The following is a 22,642-nucleotide window of genomic DNA, read 5'->3' as shown; positions in this document are numbered from 1 at the left end:
ACCACACAATGAACAACATTGACAACTTGTCTAGTTTGAAATTTACGGCTTAATATTAACGTCATTATGCCAGTGGCTTGCTCGACAAACATTGTCCCAAACATTAACACAAGCATCAAGCATGTAATTTAAGTGTTCTTAGTGATTTTAGTGCTATGAGCAGTGTTTAATCGTAACAATTAATTTCTGTTTCTTTACATCCATCAGACTTATTGTCTGCCAATGATGATACATGCTACATAACATTTGATAGACGTCAATCATCAAGTATACACATCTGAGAGTTGCATGTATTTTTGTAATATCACAACCACCACATTTTACATTTCAGCTGTAAGACGAATTGTGGTGGAAAGGTAAACCCAACTGGAACGTTATCTTATCAAGGCGAGTGTACGAACTGTTTAAATGGTGTAAAATTATCATATCAATGGTCCCTTTATGTAAGAAATGAGACTGATGGAAACTACAACAGCGTCCACAACTTTCAGGATTACACTTCAACAGGTATTATTCATGCTGTAGATACTCAATATAGATTTGGAGGAAGTCGAGTTCAGCAACAGATTGTCTAATACTGATTTACATATTAACCTAACTGATGAAAAATATCGCCAAACGGTATTTTCATGAGAGTGGACTTCTACATAGCATTTAGTTCCATCCTTAACGACGTGGTCAACAAATATTTACATATCAACAAATATTTACATATCAACAAATATTTACATATCAACAAACTGATATTGCATGATATTGTAGTGATACTATTGACCTTCAGGAATTCCGAATCAAGTCTATCAGATTATCAAAACTGACCTAATGCAATTTTCCTATTTTAGTAAATTATATGATTTTTCTCAGCATCATGAAATTTCTCGACCTAGTTCATGTGTAATTTGTATCACTCGTTGCAGGCATTGAAAAGACTGGTATCAGTTTCATCCCAAACTCTCTCCAAGCTGGCAGGAAGTACCGTCTTGGACTGTACGGCAGTCGTCAAGGTTACGTCACTGGTTATTCCTTCCTTTATTTCATCACAAACTTACCTCCATTCGATGGTGTTTGCCAAATTTCGCCGACGACAGGTAAACGAATTACTAACTCTCACACATCCATTGATTCATTGATTGGTTAAGAGGATATACACACACAATTGACAACTTGATAACAATAAGACAATCTATTTTAGCCTTTAATTAATAATATAAACCAATGACTTGTTACTTGTATAGCGCTAAACTTCGTGATCGGGTTCACCATAGACCCTGGAGTGAGTCCAGGGTCTATGGGTTCACGAAACATTTTAGATTTGTAATTGGAATACTAACTCTCATAATATTTATGTTCTGCTTTTTCTTACACTGTCAACATCAGGCAGACATTTCAAATTAAGCTATATTACCTTTTTTTGCGGCCCGTGTTTGCAGTTTATTGTTTAAGTACCAAATGAAGGTCTTTTTAGAGGGACAGCAATCAGTGTAACCTTTGATAGTATTTCAGTTATCTTTGTTTCAGGAAACAAGTACAGTCTTTCCCCTAAACTTTACTGAAATACAAAATATTAGTCTGACCAACATAAATGCACCGTGTAAAGTATGCAATGTCATTGTTGAAAGATGATTTTATAACGCCAAAAGATTAATTTTCGACGATAACATCGAACAAAAGACACATACAGTGTAGACATGATGAACACTATGAATTTGGACTTAATTCTAAAGTAGGACAAAAGTCTGTATTTTTAAACAGAACAACAATTACGGAAAATGCACCAAAAGTTCGACTTATGTAGATTTCAATTTACCGAGATAGCGTCAACTTCTTTCATACCCTTTGCTGTTGATAAGCCTTTACGGCGATTATATAGATAGGTCTGGAGACGTGAGATTCAACCGATGATCAAAATCAAGTACTTGCGTTGTCAAGTAAAACATTCTAACCGCCGTACCTTTCTTTAGGCACTGCGATACAGACTGAGTACATCGTTAGCTGTGAAAACTGGGTCGACGAAGGAGACGATGTTGTGAGGAGCGAGGGGTCACTAAAAAGTGACCATCTAAACTATAGAATCCTTTATGGTAAAAAAGACGAGAGTATGTCGCAAATATATCATGGCTCGGATCCAAGTGAAAACAATTTGATTTTTGCTGCTGGACCAGCTGATAGCGACTACAGATATGACGTCATCGTCCACATCATCGACAACCACGGTGCCTATGCAGAATTCGAACTTTCAGTGCAGGTAAAACATTCACTTGTCAAATATTTCTCTGTGTGAAGAAGTCTAGCTGTGTATCTTTCTGCAATAACATTTTCTTGTTTATCGACTATTGTGATCCTTGTATTCTATTTCCTAACAGGTTACGGAAATGGAAATTTCGCCTGGTGACAGTGATCTTCTCGTTGAACAGCTTGTTACTGGAGAAAATAGCAAATTAGAGCAACTTATGCAGGCAGGAGATTTCCAAGGGGCAACGCAATTGATAATGGCGCTAATGTCACTTTACCCAGACGATGGACAGGTACATCTGGTTTTGTTGAATATACCGTCTTGAGATGCACATCTTGTCTACTGTGATATTCTTTTTCTTGCAGTCCCGATTTATCATTGAATGACTTGGACGATTAAAGCAAAAACAAACAAGCAAACAACTGTTTGATTGCGATTCTGTACCTATATTCCTATCAGCATCCTAAATTTCCTTACGCTATAAATGTTCACCAGCCAATACACCTATAACGTCTCAAATTTCTTTGTTAAATAGTTAGAGTTTAAGAGTTACATTAACAAAAGTTCATAGTTTGTTATCTTTGAAAAATTTGTCCTTCCATCCTGTTTTTAACCCCACTTCAATATGCAATATTCAACATTTCTGTTTTTTCATGATGGCATGCCTGGTTGTTTGTTATTCATTTCTCCACTGGGCCACGTTGTTACCCTATTTCCATTACTCCATCACACCATCTCTGCCTTGATCATCACCGCTACCTACATGACACACGTTTTGTGCTTATGTATCCGGGTGATCCGTGATAGAGTGACAATAGTACAGTGTCCGGCGACGAATCAGACAGCAATGAGGATTCGAAGGGAGAGGTAAAGCTCACATTTAAGTCCATCAATTGCTTGGTGAATCACCAATTCGTCGCGCACCATGCATTCTAAAAGTTCATTTGCATTGTCTGCCTAACTTCACCTGCCGCAGCAAAACTGACACGGTGCTGAATCTATCACTAATCTGCATAACAAAATGCAACGGCTTTCTTCTAATCCTGTAGGTATCGTTGATCACTGTTTAAATATATTGTGTCTTATTGCAATATTATATTGATGGGCTTTAATTGATATATCAAATACAACGGTAATAAGAATCCCTTTGACTAACCTATTAATCAAATAACAAACTAACATGCCGCTTTGTAATTTGACAAATAGTATTTTTTCTTTTGAATATTGCACATAAACAGCCGTACTTAATATTTGTTCCGCAAAGCCAATGTTATGGACATTGTCAGGTAAATAACGGTGGTATTCTGCTTAACTTTACGTGTACTAGTCTTCTCGCTGTCGGTTCCAATCGTCTTACACTCGCTTGGCTGGAAAGTCAACTCAAAGCTGGCATGTGTTCTGGCTGTGTAGCAGAAGCCAACCTCGATCCTTGGTGCGTGGGTCTGTAGAGTGGGCAATCGAAAACAACGAACAAACAAACAATCATCACATTTGCAAAAGGGTTAAGGAAAATACCGAATCGATCGTCACAAAGAAATTTGAACCGATGAATTTTGTTTGAATTCAAAAATAAAATATTACTGACGTGAGAAAATCACATTCACTTGCTACATCTTTTCAATTGTTCATCTAGAGACCTATGGTGATGTCCAAAAAGTCTTGGCAAAAGCTCTTCGTGTTTCCCTCACAACTGATGTACGGTTGCTGAGGAGAAACGTTTTCTTCAAGCGCTTAGCAAAACCATGAATTCATTGTGAAAATTCTCTCTCTTTCAGTTATTTATTTATTGAAACGACTTTACGCATTTCTTTCTTCCAATATTAAAATGGAATCTTGATGGCCTTACGGGTTCTTCAACTTCCTTTTGCACTTTGCATTTCAGATTGCCTCGTTTTTGTTCGGGACAGTCTATTCTGATCATCACAGAATATAACAAATGAAAGGCTACCCGTATATGTTCTTAATATCTATTTGTAATCAAGACATTTTTTTTTTTTTGCTCACAGATTGTAGAGTTTTGTCTTTACAATCGGTGAAAACGCGGCTGATTTCGCTGATTGGCCCAGTTGCTGCCTTTGCTCTTTGGTTCGGCCATGTGACGTGATCACGTGGTCACGAAACAGACAACAACGTGATTTATTTCTTCTCCAATTTAGCTTCGCAGCCATCTACTTGTGTCACTTTCAAAGGTTTGTCTATGGGCCAATACCATCGACGCTCTCTTGATGTCGTCTGCAGCTCTTGCTGATCTGACCGGTCCAGGAGCCACGGCAGATGATGCACTCGTAAGTTCAAAATTTGTTTGAAATCTGCTCATTATCTGCAAATAAAATTTATCTCCCGACAAATGCACGTAGGAATATTCCTTTGGTCCCGCTCTTGATCTGTCACAAAAGTCATCAATGAAACGTCAACACGAATGGAACGTCACCATGAACGGATTGTACAACTCAAACCTATGCTACTCCTTGTTATGATAATAAGGTTATAATATTTAATCTTCCAGATAACTGCTTTTAACAAGTTAATATTATGCGTCAAGTTTACTGTTTAGGTAGCCGTCAAAATTAAAGAATTTCAATGCAAAAATATTTGAACTTGAGAGTTTTTGTTGCTGTAATGAAGCACAGAATTCACTTCACCAACACAGCTACAGAAAAACTTTATTGTTGAATAGACTGCAACGATATCAAAGTAGAGTGATCTACATACATGCACTCTGGAGATTACTTTAGAGTTATTCGCTGGGCATGCGCATTTCCATCTCAGCATGGGCAACAAACTAATGTGTTGACTATTCGTAGACAGTCTCCGTAGAGCACTTGATGAGAAATAAGACATGGAGATTGAATGGGGTTAAAACAAAAACCAGAATACAATCGTAATAACAATCGTAATAACAGTTTTCATTTATGCTTTTGGATACCGTGAGATTAGAGAATTGAATATGGGTGATGTCATATACAATGTCGTGTACAATATTCCACATAATTAGTGGTAACTATGATGGTAGTTTGTGTTTAAACGGTGTCGACAGCATACTGGCATTGTTTGCTATCTTTGCATACGGAACATCGCCAGGTATATTTCAATGGTCGGTTTCTGAGCCGGCCCTAGAAGGGATTCAACGCACTTTAGATGCAGGTTCTTTGGTCGCACAGCGATTGGGTCTTTCTGGTATGCATGTCTGCTTTGTCGGTTGCAAGAAGCCCGTCGCTATCCTGCAACATATCCTACGATGAATGGGATATTGGATAAGGAAGGGTGCTATGTTAACGCTATGACAAACGTACCTGTATTTGACTTTACTCATGGAGCTTGGGAACATATTAAAATGGTATTCCTTTCTTAATGTTTCACGCTTGTTTGACGGCCGTGTCACATTGAATGTCAGCTTCTGTGTACCGTCTGTAGGCGAGATGTTTCGCATTCCATAGTCCTAATCATCATCGGTACACATATGGGGATATCAAAGAGCCTTGCTCCATGGAATCGATTTGAATGTACCTTTTGGATGGTAGGGTTTAGACCATTAATAGGTTTACATACACAGTGGTTTTGAAAGAAAGTTTTGTCCTTGAGTGTCACCTTTGTATCAAGAAAAAATTATTTCATGGTGCAATAATCTACGGAGAATCGTATAGAGGGACGATTGCATATATTTTGTGAATCAGAATATATCCACAAAGAATACTATCAGGTGTGAAATTACGTTCTATAGATTACGGATATCATCAACCTCTTTCTATAAAGAAGTTTTAGGTCTATACAAAACTGTCAACAGTCGCTTTGTTTGCTTGTTAAACAGCTCAGTGACACCGTAAACGTCATAATTCCCATATATAAATAGAAAATATGGCTGGAAAGGATCGTCTATTTTTATCCAATACCACTTAAAAATCATTCATCGCTTGATGTTTATGAAAAATCTGCTAAGTAATATTTTGATATTTTCACAATATTACTACATTAAAGGAAGACTTTGAATTAGCCTTTTCTGTCGAAAATGTTATCAATTTTCAAAGGCTGGTTAATGTTACCACCATAAGGCGATGCCCATGTATTTATAGCTGTACGTCATAAACTCACTGTTGTCATTGTAAAGGTCATGATAATAATGTTCATCATCCCCTATCTTTCAATACCGAGTGAAATTAATATGCATGTAACGAACATGTGTTTTCGTCAATTATCAACCACTTCTGAATTGCCCACTGATTTTGATTACTTATGATGTCACGGTACCCAGGTACAAGCAGCGTTAGCTATGGTATTCATGGCAAACCAATTACAGAATATAGAGGACCAAAGCCGAGAAGAAATGTTGAACACAGCAACGTGTAAGTGCGAGAAAAATATTTTCACTCCTATTCAAGATTATTGTCAGCTTATATACAAGAATTCAGAAAATAAACAAATTCAAAACTCAATATAAAATTTCACGGTTATTGGTAGAACCTCTGACAACTGGGGTAGATCTTGTGACGTCACAACATAGATTATTCATTACGATAATGCGTGTGGTTCCTTTCATCAGTTTTACGTAATGAAGCTTTTTGTTCATTGCAGAAACAACGAAGAAAAGAAACAATGCAGGATCTTGATTCGTCACCTCTATTAGTAACACAAGAATAAAACAAATAAGATTCTTCCAGGAGAATATTTCTGTTCATTCTTATCCAAAGCATAACTCTTAATTTCTTCACTTCTTCAGCTCTTGTCGAAGGAATTGGAAATATAATAAAAAGCGCGGTGGTTGTAGATGAAAAAGAGATTGAACCAATACCGACTGAGCCACCAGAGTTCCCAAATTTCTATGGTGACGACCCTTCACCTGAAGAAATAGAGGAATACGAGGCACAACAAGCTTTAATAAAACAACAGAAGGTTGACTACGCAGAGAAAGCGGTAAGGCGTTAATTTGTCATATTCTTCCATCTTTGCGATCACTTTAACAGCTGTAGAATATCGTATTCTTCCATCTTTGCGATCACTTCAACAGCTGTAGAATATCGTATTCTTCCATCTTTGCGATCACTTCAACAGCTGTAGAATATCGTATTCTTTCATCTTTGCGATCACTTCAACAGCTGTAGAATATCGTATTCTTTCATCTTTGCGACTTCTTAAGAACTTCCCCATTCAGAAAGAATAGTAAGGATGCAATTATTAAAATGTGCAGTGTCAAGATTAACTCCTTTGTCGATACAAAATAGTTTTGTGATATTTTTGAATGCATCTCGAAAAACAGGGCTTCTCAAATACGAGCAGGAAGAAAAAAAAATAAAACGGGAAACTATAATTTTGTTAAGACTAAGAAGTGAAAGGATATGAACTGACGATTCTCTTCCGAATCTTTCCATAGGCACGCCTAATTAGTACTTTGGGAATGAGCATTATTAATGTCGTCAGCATTACAGTCAGATCAACCCAAGTGGTCGGTGAACCATCATTATTACTTCCGTCAGAATTCCTTACCATAGAACTACACAGAGATGAACCAGAAGGTTTTCAACGGAAGGAGATCCTTGGAACTGTTGGTAGTTTCCAACTCCCAACGGCGGAGGCGCTCTTTAAAGATAGTATAGCGGACACCTATGTTGATGTCGAGGTTTGTACTCGCTCATTAGCAAATTTTTAATAAGAGGGAATCAGATAGACACACTATCCTAGTATTAGCGATCGCTTATAAAGATGTAGATATCTATAGAATCTAATAATTTTTGTTTTCAATTTTTAAATCTTTATTTCTAAATCGGTCCACACATATTGCATTAGCCCTAATTGATAAGGATTCTTATTTTTTGAGTTACAATCTAATTCTGATTCAATAAATGAGAGTCTAGAATAGAAATGTTACATCGATGTAACTTGTTTTCAGGAAAGTAATATGTATTTCTAGCGCCTTGATTCTGACATTTAGCTGCATCTCACATTTAGTTATACATTTTCATTTTTACCGCTGTTTTCTGGTAACGTGACATTTTGGTCGAACATGGTGTGGTAGACCACGTCATTCGCAGGTAATCCGTACAGTTGGGATCCCACCAGAAGCAAAGTCAAATCTGGCGTTATTGGTTTGAACTTCATCGATTCTGATGGCAACATGATGGACATATCTGGTTTGGAGGAGAGTGTTGGGTTTTTACTCGACAATGATCCAACCTTACTGCCTCAATGGGATACTGTCCTTCTGGACTTTTCTCAGCCGGAAGATTTGTACAGACACAATTTTGAAGTCAAAAACAAAGATAACACAGTTCAGATAGTGATCCTTCCAACGACTGACATTCCACTGAAATTGTACATCAAATTCAACGAACCACCATCTTTCCAAGATCACCTGTTCTCTTGTGACTTGCCACGCCATGTCAACAACAGCAATAATTTATGGGAAGATCTTACTGGCGAGCTGAAATATTCTTGCCAAGTTCCTCCTGAAAAATTACTGCACACTGGAAAATATTACATCGGTGTGAAAATACCTGGTAAGATCTCAAATTACCTCTCTATACCGTCTTTACAGAATACATGGCCAAGTTCAAGTACAACTAGTGTGGTTGACTTTGATTATTGTGATCATTATGCCAAACTTTTATTATAAAAGTTTATGTTCTGACAAAGGACCTTTTAACCCTAAACTATGTTATCTTTAGAAATCTAACTCAAATTAGTTGACATATTTAGCCGTCTTCAATAGATGAAACTTTAGCGGACGGGTGTTAACCCTCATGCAAAAATCGCATATTTTGGGGAAACATTTTGGAGAAAGTTGAGAAGGAATGAAGCTTCAAGATCACTTGTCTACCCAATGTCACTGTAAACAAGAATAACATAATAACTGACTATCATACGCTAGACTCTGACCCGCCTTTGACTTTTTCTTACAGTGATTTACAACCTTTTGCTCCTCAATCTTATATTTGTCAACGTCTTTGTGGTTTTGTAGAAGTTTAAATAGTGTCGCTTAATTCAAGTTATAATATTTGAAAAACTCTCAAGTCTCTGATATTTCATGTTGTTGGCGAATATATAGTTTTGTTGAAATCATAATAAAACTTCTAAATCAGATTAAAATTTTGAATTTTCCAGATAATATACGAGAGATTACAGGTACAGAATTTGCCAATTATTCGATGATGGTGTTTTCCTCAAGTTGTCTGTTTTGGCATGAAAATGAAGAAAGATGGTCAGACGAAGGTTGTAAGGTAAGTCTTTTATTGCATCATATCATAACTATCTTCATATCTTAAAGCCAGTCTATAAATTTGTATGTTTACAAAAGATATGCCAAATTCTAGGGTTTAAATACAAAATGTATAAAGAAAGGATGTTTCACAAGTTCCGATGCTAATTTCTTAAATTATGGCTTAACTCGCATTTCAGGTCGGTGATTTAACCACAACACAGGCAACACATTGCTTGTGTTCCCATCTTACGTCGTTTGCGTCTGACTTCTTCGTGCCGCCAAACAGTATCGATTTCTCGACAGTTTTCAACAAATTCGATCTGAGAGAAAACTCTGCAGTATTCGCCACTGTCTTTGCCCTGCTAGGTGTGTATTTTATCTTGCTGATCTGGGCTAGACGTAAAGATAAGAAAGACATAGAAAAGGTAACTTTTTCCTCAAAATATGTACTATGTATGTATGTATGTATGTATGTATGTATGTATGTATGTATGTATGTATGTATGTATGTATGTATGTATGTATGTATGTATGTATGTATGTATGTATGTATGTATGTATGTATGTATGTATGTATGTATGTATGTATGTGTGTGTGTGTGTGTGTGTGTGTGAGTGCGTGCGTGCGTGTGTGTGTATGTGTGTGTGTGTATGTATGTATGTATGTATGTATGTATTTTGCTACATAAAAGTATTCATACCTGCATGTGTTGTGTACACATGTATATGCACATATGCCACTTGCAGACATAAACTATGTATGTGTGCGTTTTTATCAGATAATCTCATAAAAAGCTTTTACCGAACGTTAAATCTTAAGGTATTATGCGTCTCGAAATAGGAGGACAATCTTTTGCTCAGACTTTCCTTATCGAAACTAGAAAACCATTATCTTTTTAATCAAAACTAAAAATACGGTGTCATGGTACAAATTTTGGCACTATGGTAAGAAATTGGCCAATATTGATCAACATTTGAAATTCAAAGTGGCCGCCATCCTCATTGTAATTCTACGGGGGAAAACAGATCAATAACAACTTTACTACTCCATGAGTTTCAACATGGGCCCAATATTAAAACGATAGACTAAAATGTGTTCTAAATATTTGAAAGTCCGAATATCTGTCCCTGAGGCGCAATCTATCTCAAGCACAGTTAATGTTTTCAAAAGAGGTGTTGTTTTGATAAAATTGCTTTTCGTTTATACTATTAGGATGTTCGATTAAAGTATTATCGTTTTGTGAATTTATTATTACAGTGGGGAGTCACACCATTGGCAGATAACAATCCATCTGACAAATACTTTTATGAGATCGCAGTGTATACTGGCATGCGCCGTGGTGCAGGTACCAGGTCAAAGGTCAGTTTCATGCTATCTGGTGATGATGAAGATACTGGAATTCGAAATCTTGACGACAACAAACGAAAGGTATCATACAGTGTTTAATACTTTTAGCTGTTGCCAACTTTCTGTTGGGCTACAGAAAACGAGTAATTTGTTAATAGTAATATATTGACAGCAAAACATCTTTCAAGTTGTTTAAATATTCTCTAAATTCCACCCATGGAACAAATTTGCTTTTTACAGCCCTACAACAGCATGAATTTGTGTCAGAATTGGCAAGTAAAGTCAACAGTTTTCACTGAATTTGATTTTCCCGTGCTTTTCAAAGGTCAATGATACAAAGAAGAACAGAATACAGGATGAGGCTGGAGAATGTTCAGTGCTATCATGTGTTCTGATGGATGATAAAATATTGTGTCTCTCAGCAAAACTATGTGTAATCGCACATATGATCACCGTTTTGTCCATGTTTGCATGGATGTATCCGTATTCTATTGGGGCATCCGTTTATCATTCATCTTGTTCAAATATGCACATATATTCCCGGTCTGTAATAAATAATATTTTGTATTCACATCATTCAGCATTACATTTACACGAATATATATTTGTTGGAAATTAAAATAATGAAAGCATGCAAATATTTGCAGCTTATGGGACTTTAAATTAATTTAACCTGTCAGTGTAACGTCCAATACACTTTTTGGAGAATGAGATAATACAGAGTATTTGATGAATAAAATTCCATTCTGTGAAGCGTCAATAATTGCTTCTGTTGAAAAGATTATGTTCAAAATAATCAACAATTACAATGAGAAGCAATACTATGCTATTCGTGATTCAAAGTAATCTCTCTCTTCTAAGCTTTTTCAAACAGGGAGCATTGACCATTTCGTAATGGCTGTATCGAGCTCTCTCGGACCACTGGCATATCTACGTATTTGGCATGATGACTCTGGCAAAGGTCAACATGGCAGTTGGTACTTGTCACGAATTATGATTACTGACCTGCAGACAGGCGAAATGTAAGCTGGATTGTATGGGAACTTTTGTAAAATAGCAGCCATACTAACAATGTCAGCAACTCGTAGACTTTACATTTCATAGTTCAGCTCTCTCTGGTGAATGCGCAAAAGTATTTATGATTAAACTTTCGAGGAAAGAAGCAAGAGCAGTTAACTTGTAAGATATACCCAGTTTGTGTCAAATTTTATTTAGATTTTCAGAGGATATTCAACTTAAAAAAATCGTATCTGGCTGATATGTCACACGTGGAAAGTGCGACTATTGAAAAATATTTGTCAAATTTTGAATGTGTATGTGTGCAATTTGTGACTATGAATTTTTTCTGAACTGCTGAACGGAAAAGTTATTCTATAATGTTGTTGTCCAGTGCTATTCTCATCCATGTATTTTTGTGTTTTTTGTCTGTTTTCTAGATTCTATTTTCTATGCGATAAATGGCTTGCAGTTGAATACGATGACGGTTTAATAGACCGTGTATTACCTGTTGCTGGTCGTGAAGATTTGACCAATTTCAATCAGCTTTTTTATCACACAGCGAGGAAAAACCTCTCAGAAAAGCATCTTTGGTTCTCTGTCCTCTCGCGACCCAGTAAAAGTCACTTCACACGAGTACAACGACTGACGTGTTGCTTGTCGCTTCTCTATTGCTCAATGATTGCAAGTGCGATGTGGTTCAGGTCGGAGGTCCGCGCCAAAAACGTCTTCTCAGTTACCATTGGCCCATTTACACTGACGTCTTTCGAACTGTACGTCGGCGTGATGACCAACCTGGTCGTATTTCCCATCAACTTTATCATAGTCGAAATCTTCAGGAGGAGTCGGCCGGGTACAATTAGCCTGTCTAAGTGGATCAACCGAAGGAAGACAAGGCCAGAATCTGCCAAATTCGACATTCTCTTCAATGATACGGAGGAAAAACAACAAACATCCAAGAAGACCAAGAAGAAAAAGACTCTACCACACTGGTGTCTCTACCTTGGCTGGTTCATCTGCATACTAACCGTTGTCACTTCAGCGTTTTTCGTTATTCTATACAGCATGGAATGGGGTGCTGATAAATCCGAACAGTGGCTGGTGTCAATTATCCTATCCTTCTCTCTGTCAGTGTTAGTGACGCAGCCAGTACAGGTAATTGGAATTATTAGAAATTTAATTTGTGTTGGAAGGCTATATTCAAATAAAAGTAGAAATTGCAGATTGGATGAAGATGCTTAAGAACTTGTTTTGCGCGCTGTCACCAAGAAATTCAGCCAGAACAAGTCCCCTTAAGTTAGCCTACCAAGAATAAATAGTGTACGCGAATAACTGTGATAATAGATTCAATATGCAGTGGCACTGTTTCTTAAGGTAGTATGCGCCTCGAAAGTGAAAGACTTAAACTTTTGCTCAAATTTTCCTCAGGGAATCTTTCAAACGTTCTCTTTCAAAATCAAATTAAAAATCGGGATCATCGTGCAAGTTTTGGTACTACACAAACAAATTACCCAACATTTACCGATATTTGATATTTGAAATTCAAATGGCCGCCATCAATGTGTTAACTCTATGGACAAAAATATCATTTTCGATTTTCGAAAAACTAAGAAGGTGAAAAATTTTCTTACCGGCTCCAGAGCTTTATAACGAGCCCCGCAAGTGGTATATCAGAAAAGAATTGTGAAAGTTTGACAGTCCAAATATCTGTCCCCGTGCACGTGGCGCATTCTACCTTAAAAATTTGTTTAAATATTGTTATAGACATTTGTGTTCATATTATTTAACTGTATTTGAACTGTTCAAACATCATGAAACGTTTACTTAAAAAAACCATGCTACTGTCACGCTGTTGCCGCTCTACTGTAAAAGGTATTTTGCAAACCCAAACGTACAATCCACAGGGCGGAGTTTGATACAGTGGCATATGAGTACTCGACTGTTTGAAATAGAGTGATAATAGTGAACGTGTTTGTATCATGAACCTTGACATAACTTACATCATGCGAGGCTACAATGGTATCGACTATAATAAAAATAATTTGCTCTTTGTACATCGCTGTGAAAACTGAACGAAAATGACAAAAGTGGTAATTGACTCTAACTCTCCAAGATTGATTTTCCTGATCATGAACTTTGGTGACCAGTATTTCCACGCATAGAGTTACCAAATAGCCTGTCGTATTGTCAGCAATATAATTAAGGCAAGATCGATACAGTGACATCCATTTGATCATTCACTCTGAATAATTTCTGAGTAGGGTATTATTGTTATTTGTCTACGCGGTGCGGTACTATTTATTACTCAATAAAAGAGTACTCCTTCAATGGTTCTAATACGTTACTTGTTAATAAGAAATTAGCAGAACTGAATTTTCTCTTGATATTATTTTTGCAGGTCATTATGATTGCCATCTTCTTTTCATGTTTTATGAAGAAAGTCACCGATGACGATGATGAAACTGGCAAGACCAGTGTCAAGGCTAATGGTTTAAAACATGACGAAGAATATCTCCATGGACCAAACAATGACAACGCTGGTATGCACGTCTATATTCAACTAACACAAGTGCTGTATGTCACCGTGCCATAACATGGCACTGGTGACTAAACTTTCCTACAGACCATTTGCTTGATACAGATCAACGGAAATGTTTTGGTTTGAAGCTGTTAGTTACGAATAAAACTTTATGCAGCAGTTTTCGTACATGAAGGAATGTTTCTTCAACCAAACCCTGGTAGGCCTAGTTAGTAGAAATGTTCTAATATTAGAATCTTAAAATTTTCAATGGTTAAATTCCAAGGAATGGCGGACGAGGATGTCAACTTTCATATTATGCTCTGAAATGTAGCATTGGTACAAATATACAACAGCCACCTCAGGCCCTCTGGTGTGGCTCTCTCCTTCCCTGAGTTGAAGGTTTGGTAGCGTGGCTCAGGACTACCCGGGGAAAGGTCTGGTGCCGCGCCTTATTGACATTTCGGCAAGTGGCCAGACTGTCGTGGGTACATAAGTACACGCTTATCACATATTCTGGATAATAATAACCATTTCACAGATCCACAGATCCTATAATATTACAAGTGCAACTGCGTTAATGTATTCAATAATATGCAAAACTAGGAACTGTAAACACCCAGTATAAACAAATGATAACTGGGATCAAATGAAAGTGCATGAAATTTCACCTGAATATGTTTTACGCGATTTAGTCATCGCCGTGTTACATTCTTTGCAGTCCTCGACTCGTCACATGATTGCTTTATGTTTGTAAACTCACACAGTTTTGTCAAATTTACAGATCGGAAAGGGAAGGCTTATGTCCTTCCTCCAAAGGGAGACAAACTCGAAGCTTTGAGAAAGGAACGACTCAATGAAATTCAGATGCAGAGTGTTATTCGAGAGATCGCCCTCTATGGTGTCTTCGTTATTGTACTTCTTAGCTTGTGTTACACTAACAGAGATCCGAATTCTTACGTCATGACAAACTCTATCCATCAAATTTTCTTCGAAACTGAGCATAAAATGGTATGTTATCGACGTCTTACTATTGCTATCGACCAGGAATATCCGCTGGTCGAGAGTATTACTAATTGATATTGTACACTGCTTTGGAAATGAGTGAGAGGAGAATTATACTTTCTTGTGGCAGTCTTTCAATCATGTCATTGGTTCATTCTCTCGTTAGTTAAACACTGGACATTCAAGAACGAGAGAATCAGCTCGCGACTTTCGCTGAAAGACTGCCAACTGGCACCAACATATATTTCTCCCGTCACTTATTTTCCTCCGCGCTGTAATTGACCAGAGAACAACCTATCGATGCATCCCTATAGATTAGGTCACATGATTTTGTTTATGGCGATGAAAGACTTATGCCGCTCTCTATAGAGATGCATAGTATCGTATTCGGGCCAAGTCAAAGTAATTATAAATACTCAGTGGCCCATCCTACGCGGAATGACGTATTCGAAACAGCAAGAAACTGGAAATTGACAGTGATATCTTCACCGCACTAAGCAAAAATGTCATCAAGACTGTTGGTCCAAATAGAATCGGTGAATGAATGATCATGACATCAGTGACGGCACTATTTGTTCTAACACTGGCTTCTCGACAGTGTTTATCCACTAATTCGAAGAGATGGTTGACATTATCTATGTATTTCTTTTATATATCTAACAGGCAAGGATAAAATTTGACGGTCTCTCTAGGGTAAGATAAATGTTTACTTGTCCTTTGTGTGTGAGATGAACTTAGGCATCTGCAGTGGTTGTGATGTGGATGCAATCAATGTATTCGATGAAATATCACTTCATTATTTCACGCGATTACTGATATTTATGTATTTTGCGTTCTTAGAGTCAGCCGTTTGAATTATTGGATAACGTAGATACTGTTTTACAAACATGTACAGTTCGTAATATTCCACGATTAGTAGCTACAATTGGCTAGTTATCCCGCTAGAAGTTTGGGATCATAATGTCACTGTCCCTTGCTAATTACCTGTTATAATTTATAACCGAATGGGGTCACTTATCTACCAATTCCAGACATCACCAGACATATTCTGGGACTGGATGGAAGAATCGATGATTCCCGGTCTCTACTCAGAGAAGTACTACAATGGTGATGAGATGCATTGGAGACACAAACGATTTATCAAAAACAGAGAATCGTACAGAGTAGGGCCTGCTAGACTTCGTCAACTTCGTGTCCCACCCGGTAAGTTACTTCTTTCCATTTATTCAAAGAAGTTTCTGATGAAAAGTTCTTGTTGAATTGATGTTTGTCTTTAAATGAAGTGATTTCACATCACACTATGCAGTAAGGTGTGTGTTTTCGTTCAAATATTATTCCAAATTAAACTTTCTGAAAGCTGAATTTGTTATATTTAACCACAGCGTAACCTTTTTTATTTTCATATCGCATAATAACGCACTTGCAGAATTGTTGTAGTTTGTATCACCGTACAGAATTGTTATGATGTTTGTCACCAAGTTCTGTTATTGACTGGTAAAGATGACAGACGAAAGAAAGCTTATCTGCTGTGTTTTGTTTGTCTCAGTCAACTGTGACATTGAAGACCCCATGGACTCTGTCATTTTCAACTGTACGACCGACTACAAGATTTACAGCAATGAAGAGACCCGACACTTTGATATCGGATGGACAAGTTTAAACCTAACAGGTGTAAATTTAACCTCGTTCACAAGTGAGGTAAACTCCCCTTGGATTTACCACACTGCCAGCGAGTTAAACGGGTTACCAGTCCTAGGTCATCAAACTCTGTACGGCGGAGGAGGATACATTGCAACTCTCGAAACGACAATGGAGAAATCTCATGAATTGGTCAGTTACCTGAGAAACAACTCATGGTATGACAAATTCACCAGAGCTATATTCGTGGAATTAACGGTTTATAACGCTAACGTTAATCTATTCAGTTTGGTTACTTTCTTGATTGAACTTCCAACACTTGGTGGCGGTTTACTCTCCCCGACCATTTCAACATTTCGACTCTACAATTACGTTGGACTAGCGGCAATATTTGTCATCTTGGCGCAGGTGGTCTACGTTTTTTTCGTCGCCTACTTTCTAATCCATGAACTTCTGAAAATTCGAAAGGAGAAGAAAAAGTACTTTAAAAGTTTCTGGAATTGTCTAGAACTGGTACTGGTCGTGTTTGCTATCACTGTGATTGCCATGTATGTCTTCAGGCAAATATTTACAACGCTAGCACTGAAAGATGTTCGAGAGGACCACTGTGAGTATTACAAGTTTTTATCTGGGATGAATGATAGTCGATAATAATGTACTAGTCTAACCATTACCCACGTACTGACATTTGTTCTGGTTTCACATTAATGGAGCACGTTATCACAGTAAAAATATGATTATTCCTACTATCATGCTAATTTTCAAATCTATCATTGTCTGTCACTGATACTAATTGTGATAAAATATATGCTAGCTTATTGTGTAACAAATGACGCACCCTCTATCAGTACTTATTACTTAATACTTCCTTGGTCTTGATAAGGATTTTCTCTTGTAATATATAAACAATAAATGCTTGTCAAATTTGAAAGTCTTAAAAATTACATTTGTATTTGCTTTCAGTTAAGTTCGTCAACTTTCAACACCTTGCTTACTGGGATACCATTTTCACCTGGATTCTGGCAATCACGCTTTTTATTGCCGTTCTCAAGTTTTTGAAGTTGCTGCGATTCAACAAACGGATGTCAATGCTTGGTATGACACTGAAGAACTGCTTCCGAGATCTTCTCTACTTCAGCGTTATTTGGATCATCGTCTTCTTGGCGTACTGCCAGGTTTTCTATTTGGTTTTCGGCACATCCCTCATGGACTACGCGTCAATGAGTGTCACAATGGCCACGCAGATATCCATGATGCTAGGTCGATTCGACTACCACGCCCTCAACGAGATCAATCGAGTATTTAGCAAGATTTTCTTTTTCTTCTTCATTCTTTGTCTCTATTGGATCCTGATGAACATGTTTTTGACAATACTTAATCAAAGTATCCATGCTGTAAAGAATGACATCAGTCGACAATCCAACGAATACGAGATAGTAGAATTCATCTGGCGACGATTCGTTCAGTTTATTGGTGTATCTGGGAATAGAGGGCCCACAGTAACACGTCACAAAATACCGAAAGGTAAGAACACCCAAGATCGATTTTTTAGTGTTGCGTAATGTTTTCATACGTTTATATTAAGAAAGACCAGACACCGGTTGTTCGCTTACGAGTCAAACCGTGCCCCAGTTCAGTAAAATGGAACTAGGTTTGAAAGCTGAAGATGTCTATATATCCGGAAAGTTCATTGACTAGATATTCATGTGACTGTAAATCGCTTTCAAATCTAAACATATTGGCCGCCTTTTGAATGATTCCGAGGAAAACAAACACCAAAAAGAATGACAGATATTAATACTATATATTATAGCCTAAACATGGAACTATGTGCCCGAGGGCAGGTGACCATTTCCCCGACGCAAGGACTCGGTGGTACATAGTCCCTTCTTTGGGCTATCAAGGTTTTATTACACACCTCTGGCCGTCTCTTACACAGTTTAAATCCAAACTTTCGGTTAACATACAAATGGCAATATATGCTTTGTTTCCATATTAGACAAAAATTTTCATCATCGACGAGGCATTGATATATTTAAATCACTGTTATGCGGTTTATTGATTTTTAAGCATAAGTTTGTTAAAACGGTATTTCCTTTGAAAAACAAATTTTATAATTTTTAAATCCCAAAGTAGTCAAGTTGAAAATAGTTCTGGGTCATTTCCAGTCAAATGATCACTATGCAGCCCACGATGTCATCAACAAGTTACCTTTGAATCCTATGGCGCATGCGACGTTCGATATACGAGATGTAATAAAAAGAATTCTGAGTAAGTCGGGTGGGAAATCTTCCTAAAATGTATGGACGATCTTTGTCATGTACTTTTATAAGGGCAATCACCACCACCGCCACTACTGCCACCACTGTCACCACCATCACACCACTGCCACCCACCACCACCACCACTACCACCACCACCATTACCACACCATCACCACAACCATTGTATCATCACCACCATCGCCACCACTGCACCACCACCACTATCACCATCACTGCACCGCCACCACTATCACCACCATCACCACCGTTATCATCACCACCATCACCACCACTGCACCACCACCACCGCCACCACTACCACCACTACCAATGCCATCACCACGACCACCATCACCACCATCATCATCATAATCAAGAACAACAATGACGACAAGAACAACGACAACACTGTCGTTTTTCATAAGTGCGCGGCAGATCAATGAGTATTATTATTGTCCTTTCAATCATCAAGATGCGGCTTAAGTTTAAATGCAGTATCTCTGGATAAGATTAAACAAACAAATTCCAGCTGCTTCAAAAATAAATTTGGAAACAACTTCATCTTATTTTCGGTCCGTTGGTACAGCCATGTGATATTGTATGTGGATCTATTCATTTGAACCATTAAGTCAGGTTTCTTTGGTGTAAACGTTTGTGATAAACAGCACAGTGTTTTTTCGAAGATAATCGCGTAAAATAGAATCAGAGGACATTATTGCATGTCTTAGATGCATCAACTACAGTTGAGTGTTTATATACACACCGACCTTTCCCTCACATCGGATTTTCGCCAAATTTGCTCCATAATTCTGCCAATTATGCTTTTAATACATTTTTCGGTCGGACACTGAATGTGTCAAACAAGTTACACAAACAAGCAAATTAATTCTTCATCATTTTGCCATCATTTTGTGAAGACCCGTCCTAAATCTACTGGCTTATTAATTTGTTAACAGAGTAAATTGGAAAAAAAACTTTAGCATACTTTGTCGCGTCGACGGTCTTGCGATGGCGAAACAGGCCAGAAACTACAGCGTACTCCCGAGCAAGGGAAATAAGGAAATTGATGGATAAATGCCAAGCGACTAGTGATATTTGTCGAGAGCTTGGTGTTTATCTACCACTGTGGCAGTTCAGTTCTGTACTTATACCGTTTGGAATAAAAGATAAATAAAGATATTGTATTGTTGTAATGTAAACTGCATTATTTTTCTGTATGCCTCTAGTTAAAATCCAAGGTCCGGACTCTCCGAAAGAGGGCGCCACTAGCAACAGCGATTTCTCTGAAGAGGCGTTTATTCGCAGCATCGACAGATTGGTTGGCTACGTCTTACGGCACTACGGGGATATCGACGTTGTGCGGCAAAATGAAGGAAAGGAATGGACAATGGCGATCTCTTTGAAAAACGGAAAATCTAACAAGAAAACCAAGAAAGCCTTGACAACGTCGTGAGAATGTGATATGTCTTTGCAACTGTTGAAAATTATGGAACACGGGAACTCACGAATTATACTCTGACCAATATTAACACCAGGATCACAACTTGAATGTGACTGTACAAACCTTTTTTGTTGGGTTTGTATCTTTCTCTGAAAAGCAGCTGTCGTGATAAATCTCAGGTTGATATGTGTCAATTACATTCCTACGCATTGTCTTCAGTACAAAGGACCCGGATGAGAAATACAATATGATTCAACTATGCCAAATCATACAGTTTATTCTATCTAATTGCTTTACCATTGGATGTAAAATATTGTATTTTAATCTCACTTAGTAAGATTTGGTTACGAGTTGGAACACGTCAACCTATTCTGTTATTTTCATCAAACCCATGCTGATACCAAATCATTTTAGAAGTCACGCGACAATCATTTTACCATAGACCAAGTTCGGTGTATCATACATACTGCAAGTTCTATGTATTCTTCAAAATTACGTTAGGAGAAGGCTAAGGATATGCAATCGTCATGTTCACGTACAGAGGGGAAAGACACCCTAATCAGATGAATATCATGTCTCAGTGGAGTGTAATAGACACCCTAGTCACATGAATATCATTTCTGTGGGTGTAATAGACACCCTAGTCACATGAATATCATGTCTCAGTGGAGTGTAATAGACACCCTAGTCACATGAATATCATGTCTGTGGAGTGTAATAGACACCCTAGTCACATGAATATCATCTGTGACGTGTATTAAAACCACAAACAGATTTTATTATATCATGTTTGAGTAATTTTCTGTCCATTTCTGTTTTTTGATTCCTACAATAAAAAATACTGTGTTTGATTTGTTAACGAACGAATGCAGTTGACGTATATCTAATGTAAAAATATGAAAACGAAAAGTGACCTAGGTTTGTTAAGATTATCTCAACTTCCTTGAATGTCGTTGTCCAAGGCTGTAAAGGCCAAATTTGGTCGTATTTCTGAAAAAAAATGGATGGAAATTGCCACTTGGCAGATTTAATTACATTTCTGACATTTACATCAACTTATTACTCATCTAAATATTCTTTATGGTCACGGTAACTTTCATACAAATATATGTCTACTTAAATAAATTTCAAAACATTGAAAATTGTAAACAACGTGCTCTTTGTGCAAGTTTTACAGTGCTGTAGCTATAGATTATGTGGTTTTGAATTGTGAATCCAAGAATGTAAGGCTTAATCACAGTCCCTCTGGATAGAGGGACTGTGGCTTAATCAACGTTTTACATTGTTCATTGTAATCAGTGGATTATGTAACAGGTTACACGTATCTTGGGAGGAAAAGTCAATTTCAATGAAGCAAATGATTCCATCTGACACTGACGGAGGAAAATAACAAACAAAGCAGAAAGAATATTGCAGTCATTCATTAATTCATACCAGTAGATAATTGTATTTCGCTTTGTGTGAAATTATTGCCTTTAAAGCCTTATATAGTTCTCGTTCTTTTGGTAGGCTATTTTACTATTTAGCTAGGTGACTTATAATTACACTTTGTCGTCAAATTTTCTATGTCTTCTCTCAATTTTCATGTTTCCACAAAAACAAATATCTGTGTCATTGTCATTACATATTTCAAGACAATCACCGTCAGTATCTATCATCAACTTTGAAACGCTTTTTACAAATGACTTAATCAGCTGTCAAAAGGCAAAAACTTTAAAATCAAATTTTCCAATGAACGCTTAAATGGTGGAGTCGCTGACTTTGCGATACTGAATTTCAAATGCGGTATGATATCTTCCAATTTATTACCTTTGTAAAGACATTAAAATGTGATTATTATGAAAATAATGATAACCTGGTATGATAAGATACGAACCATTCTTGAGTTACAAATAGTCAACTCATAAATTTCAAACACCGCCGAATGTATAGAAAGGACCTCCGTGATGAATTCATTGATTTCGGAGATTGTATCAGTTATTTTACCATATTCCTTCTTCATTACAAACA

General features: G+C 37.3%; 2 protein-coding genes across 2 annotated transcripts in view; both read left to right on the top strand.

The window, feature by feature from the left end:
* LOC139150793 (polycystin-1-like) overlaps positions 1 to 2,558 on the top strand; it is a 45,544-nt gene extending 42,986 nt beyond the window's left edge. Inside the window, exons 5-8 of the mRNA XM_070723185.1 lie at positions 332 to 507; positions 918 to 1,088; positions 1,962 to 2,245; positions 2,364 to 2,558. Of these exons, the coding sequence (XP_070579286.1) occupies positions 332 to 507; positions 918 to 1,088; positions 1,962 to 2,245; positions 2,364 to 2,558 (826 nt within the window). The remainder of the gene's footprint in view (positions 1 to 331; positions 508 to 917; positions 1,089 to 1,961; positions 2,246 to 2,363) is intronic.
* Positions 2,559 to 4,338: 1,780 nt separating this feature from the next.
* LOC139152131 (polycystin-1-like protein 2) lies at positions 4,339 to 22,242 on the top strand. The gene is made up of 17 exons (XM_070725224.1): positions 4,339 to 4,518; positions 6,483 to 6,573; positions 6,948 to 7,141; positions 7,599 to 7,844; positions 8,241 to 8,721; positions 9,326 to 9,441; positions 9,620 to 9,847; positions 10,681 to 10,851; positions 11,632 to 11,792; positions 12,207 to 12,921; positions 14,165 to 14,306; positions 15,069 to 15,295; positions 15,953 to 15,982; positions 16,321 to 16,492; positions 16,836 to 17,534; positions 17,891 to 18,451; positions 20,418 to 22,242. Exons 1-17 carry the CDS (start codon positions 4,459 to 4,461, stop codon positions 20,642 to 20,644), a joined length of 4,521 nt encoding a protein of 1,506 aa, XP_070581325.1. The 5' UTR covers positions 4,339 to 4,458; the 3' UTR covers positions 20,645 to 22,242.
* Positions 22,243 to 22,642: the final 400 nt, after the last annotated feature.

The sequence above is a fragment of the Ptychodera flava genome, chromosome 15, assembly GCF_041260155.1.
Source record: "Ptychodera flava strain L36383 chromosome 15, AS_Pfla_20210202, whole genome shotgun sequence".
NCBI classification, from domain to species: Eukaryota; Metazoa; Hemichordata; class Enteropneusta; family Ptychoderidae; genus Ptychodera; species Ptychodera flava.
Note: the sequence above shows the minus strand (reverse complement) of the source record. Positions and strands in the feature narration are given on the sequence as shown.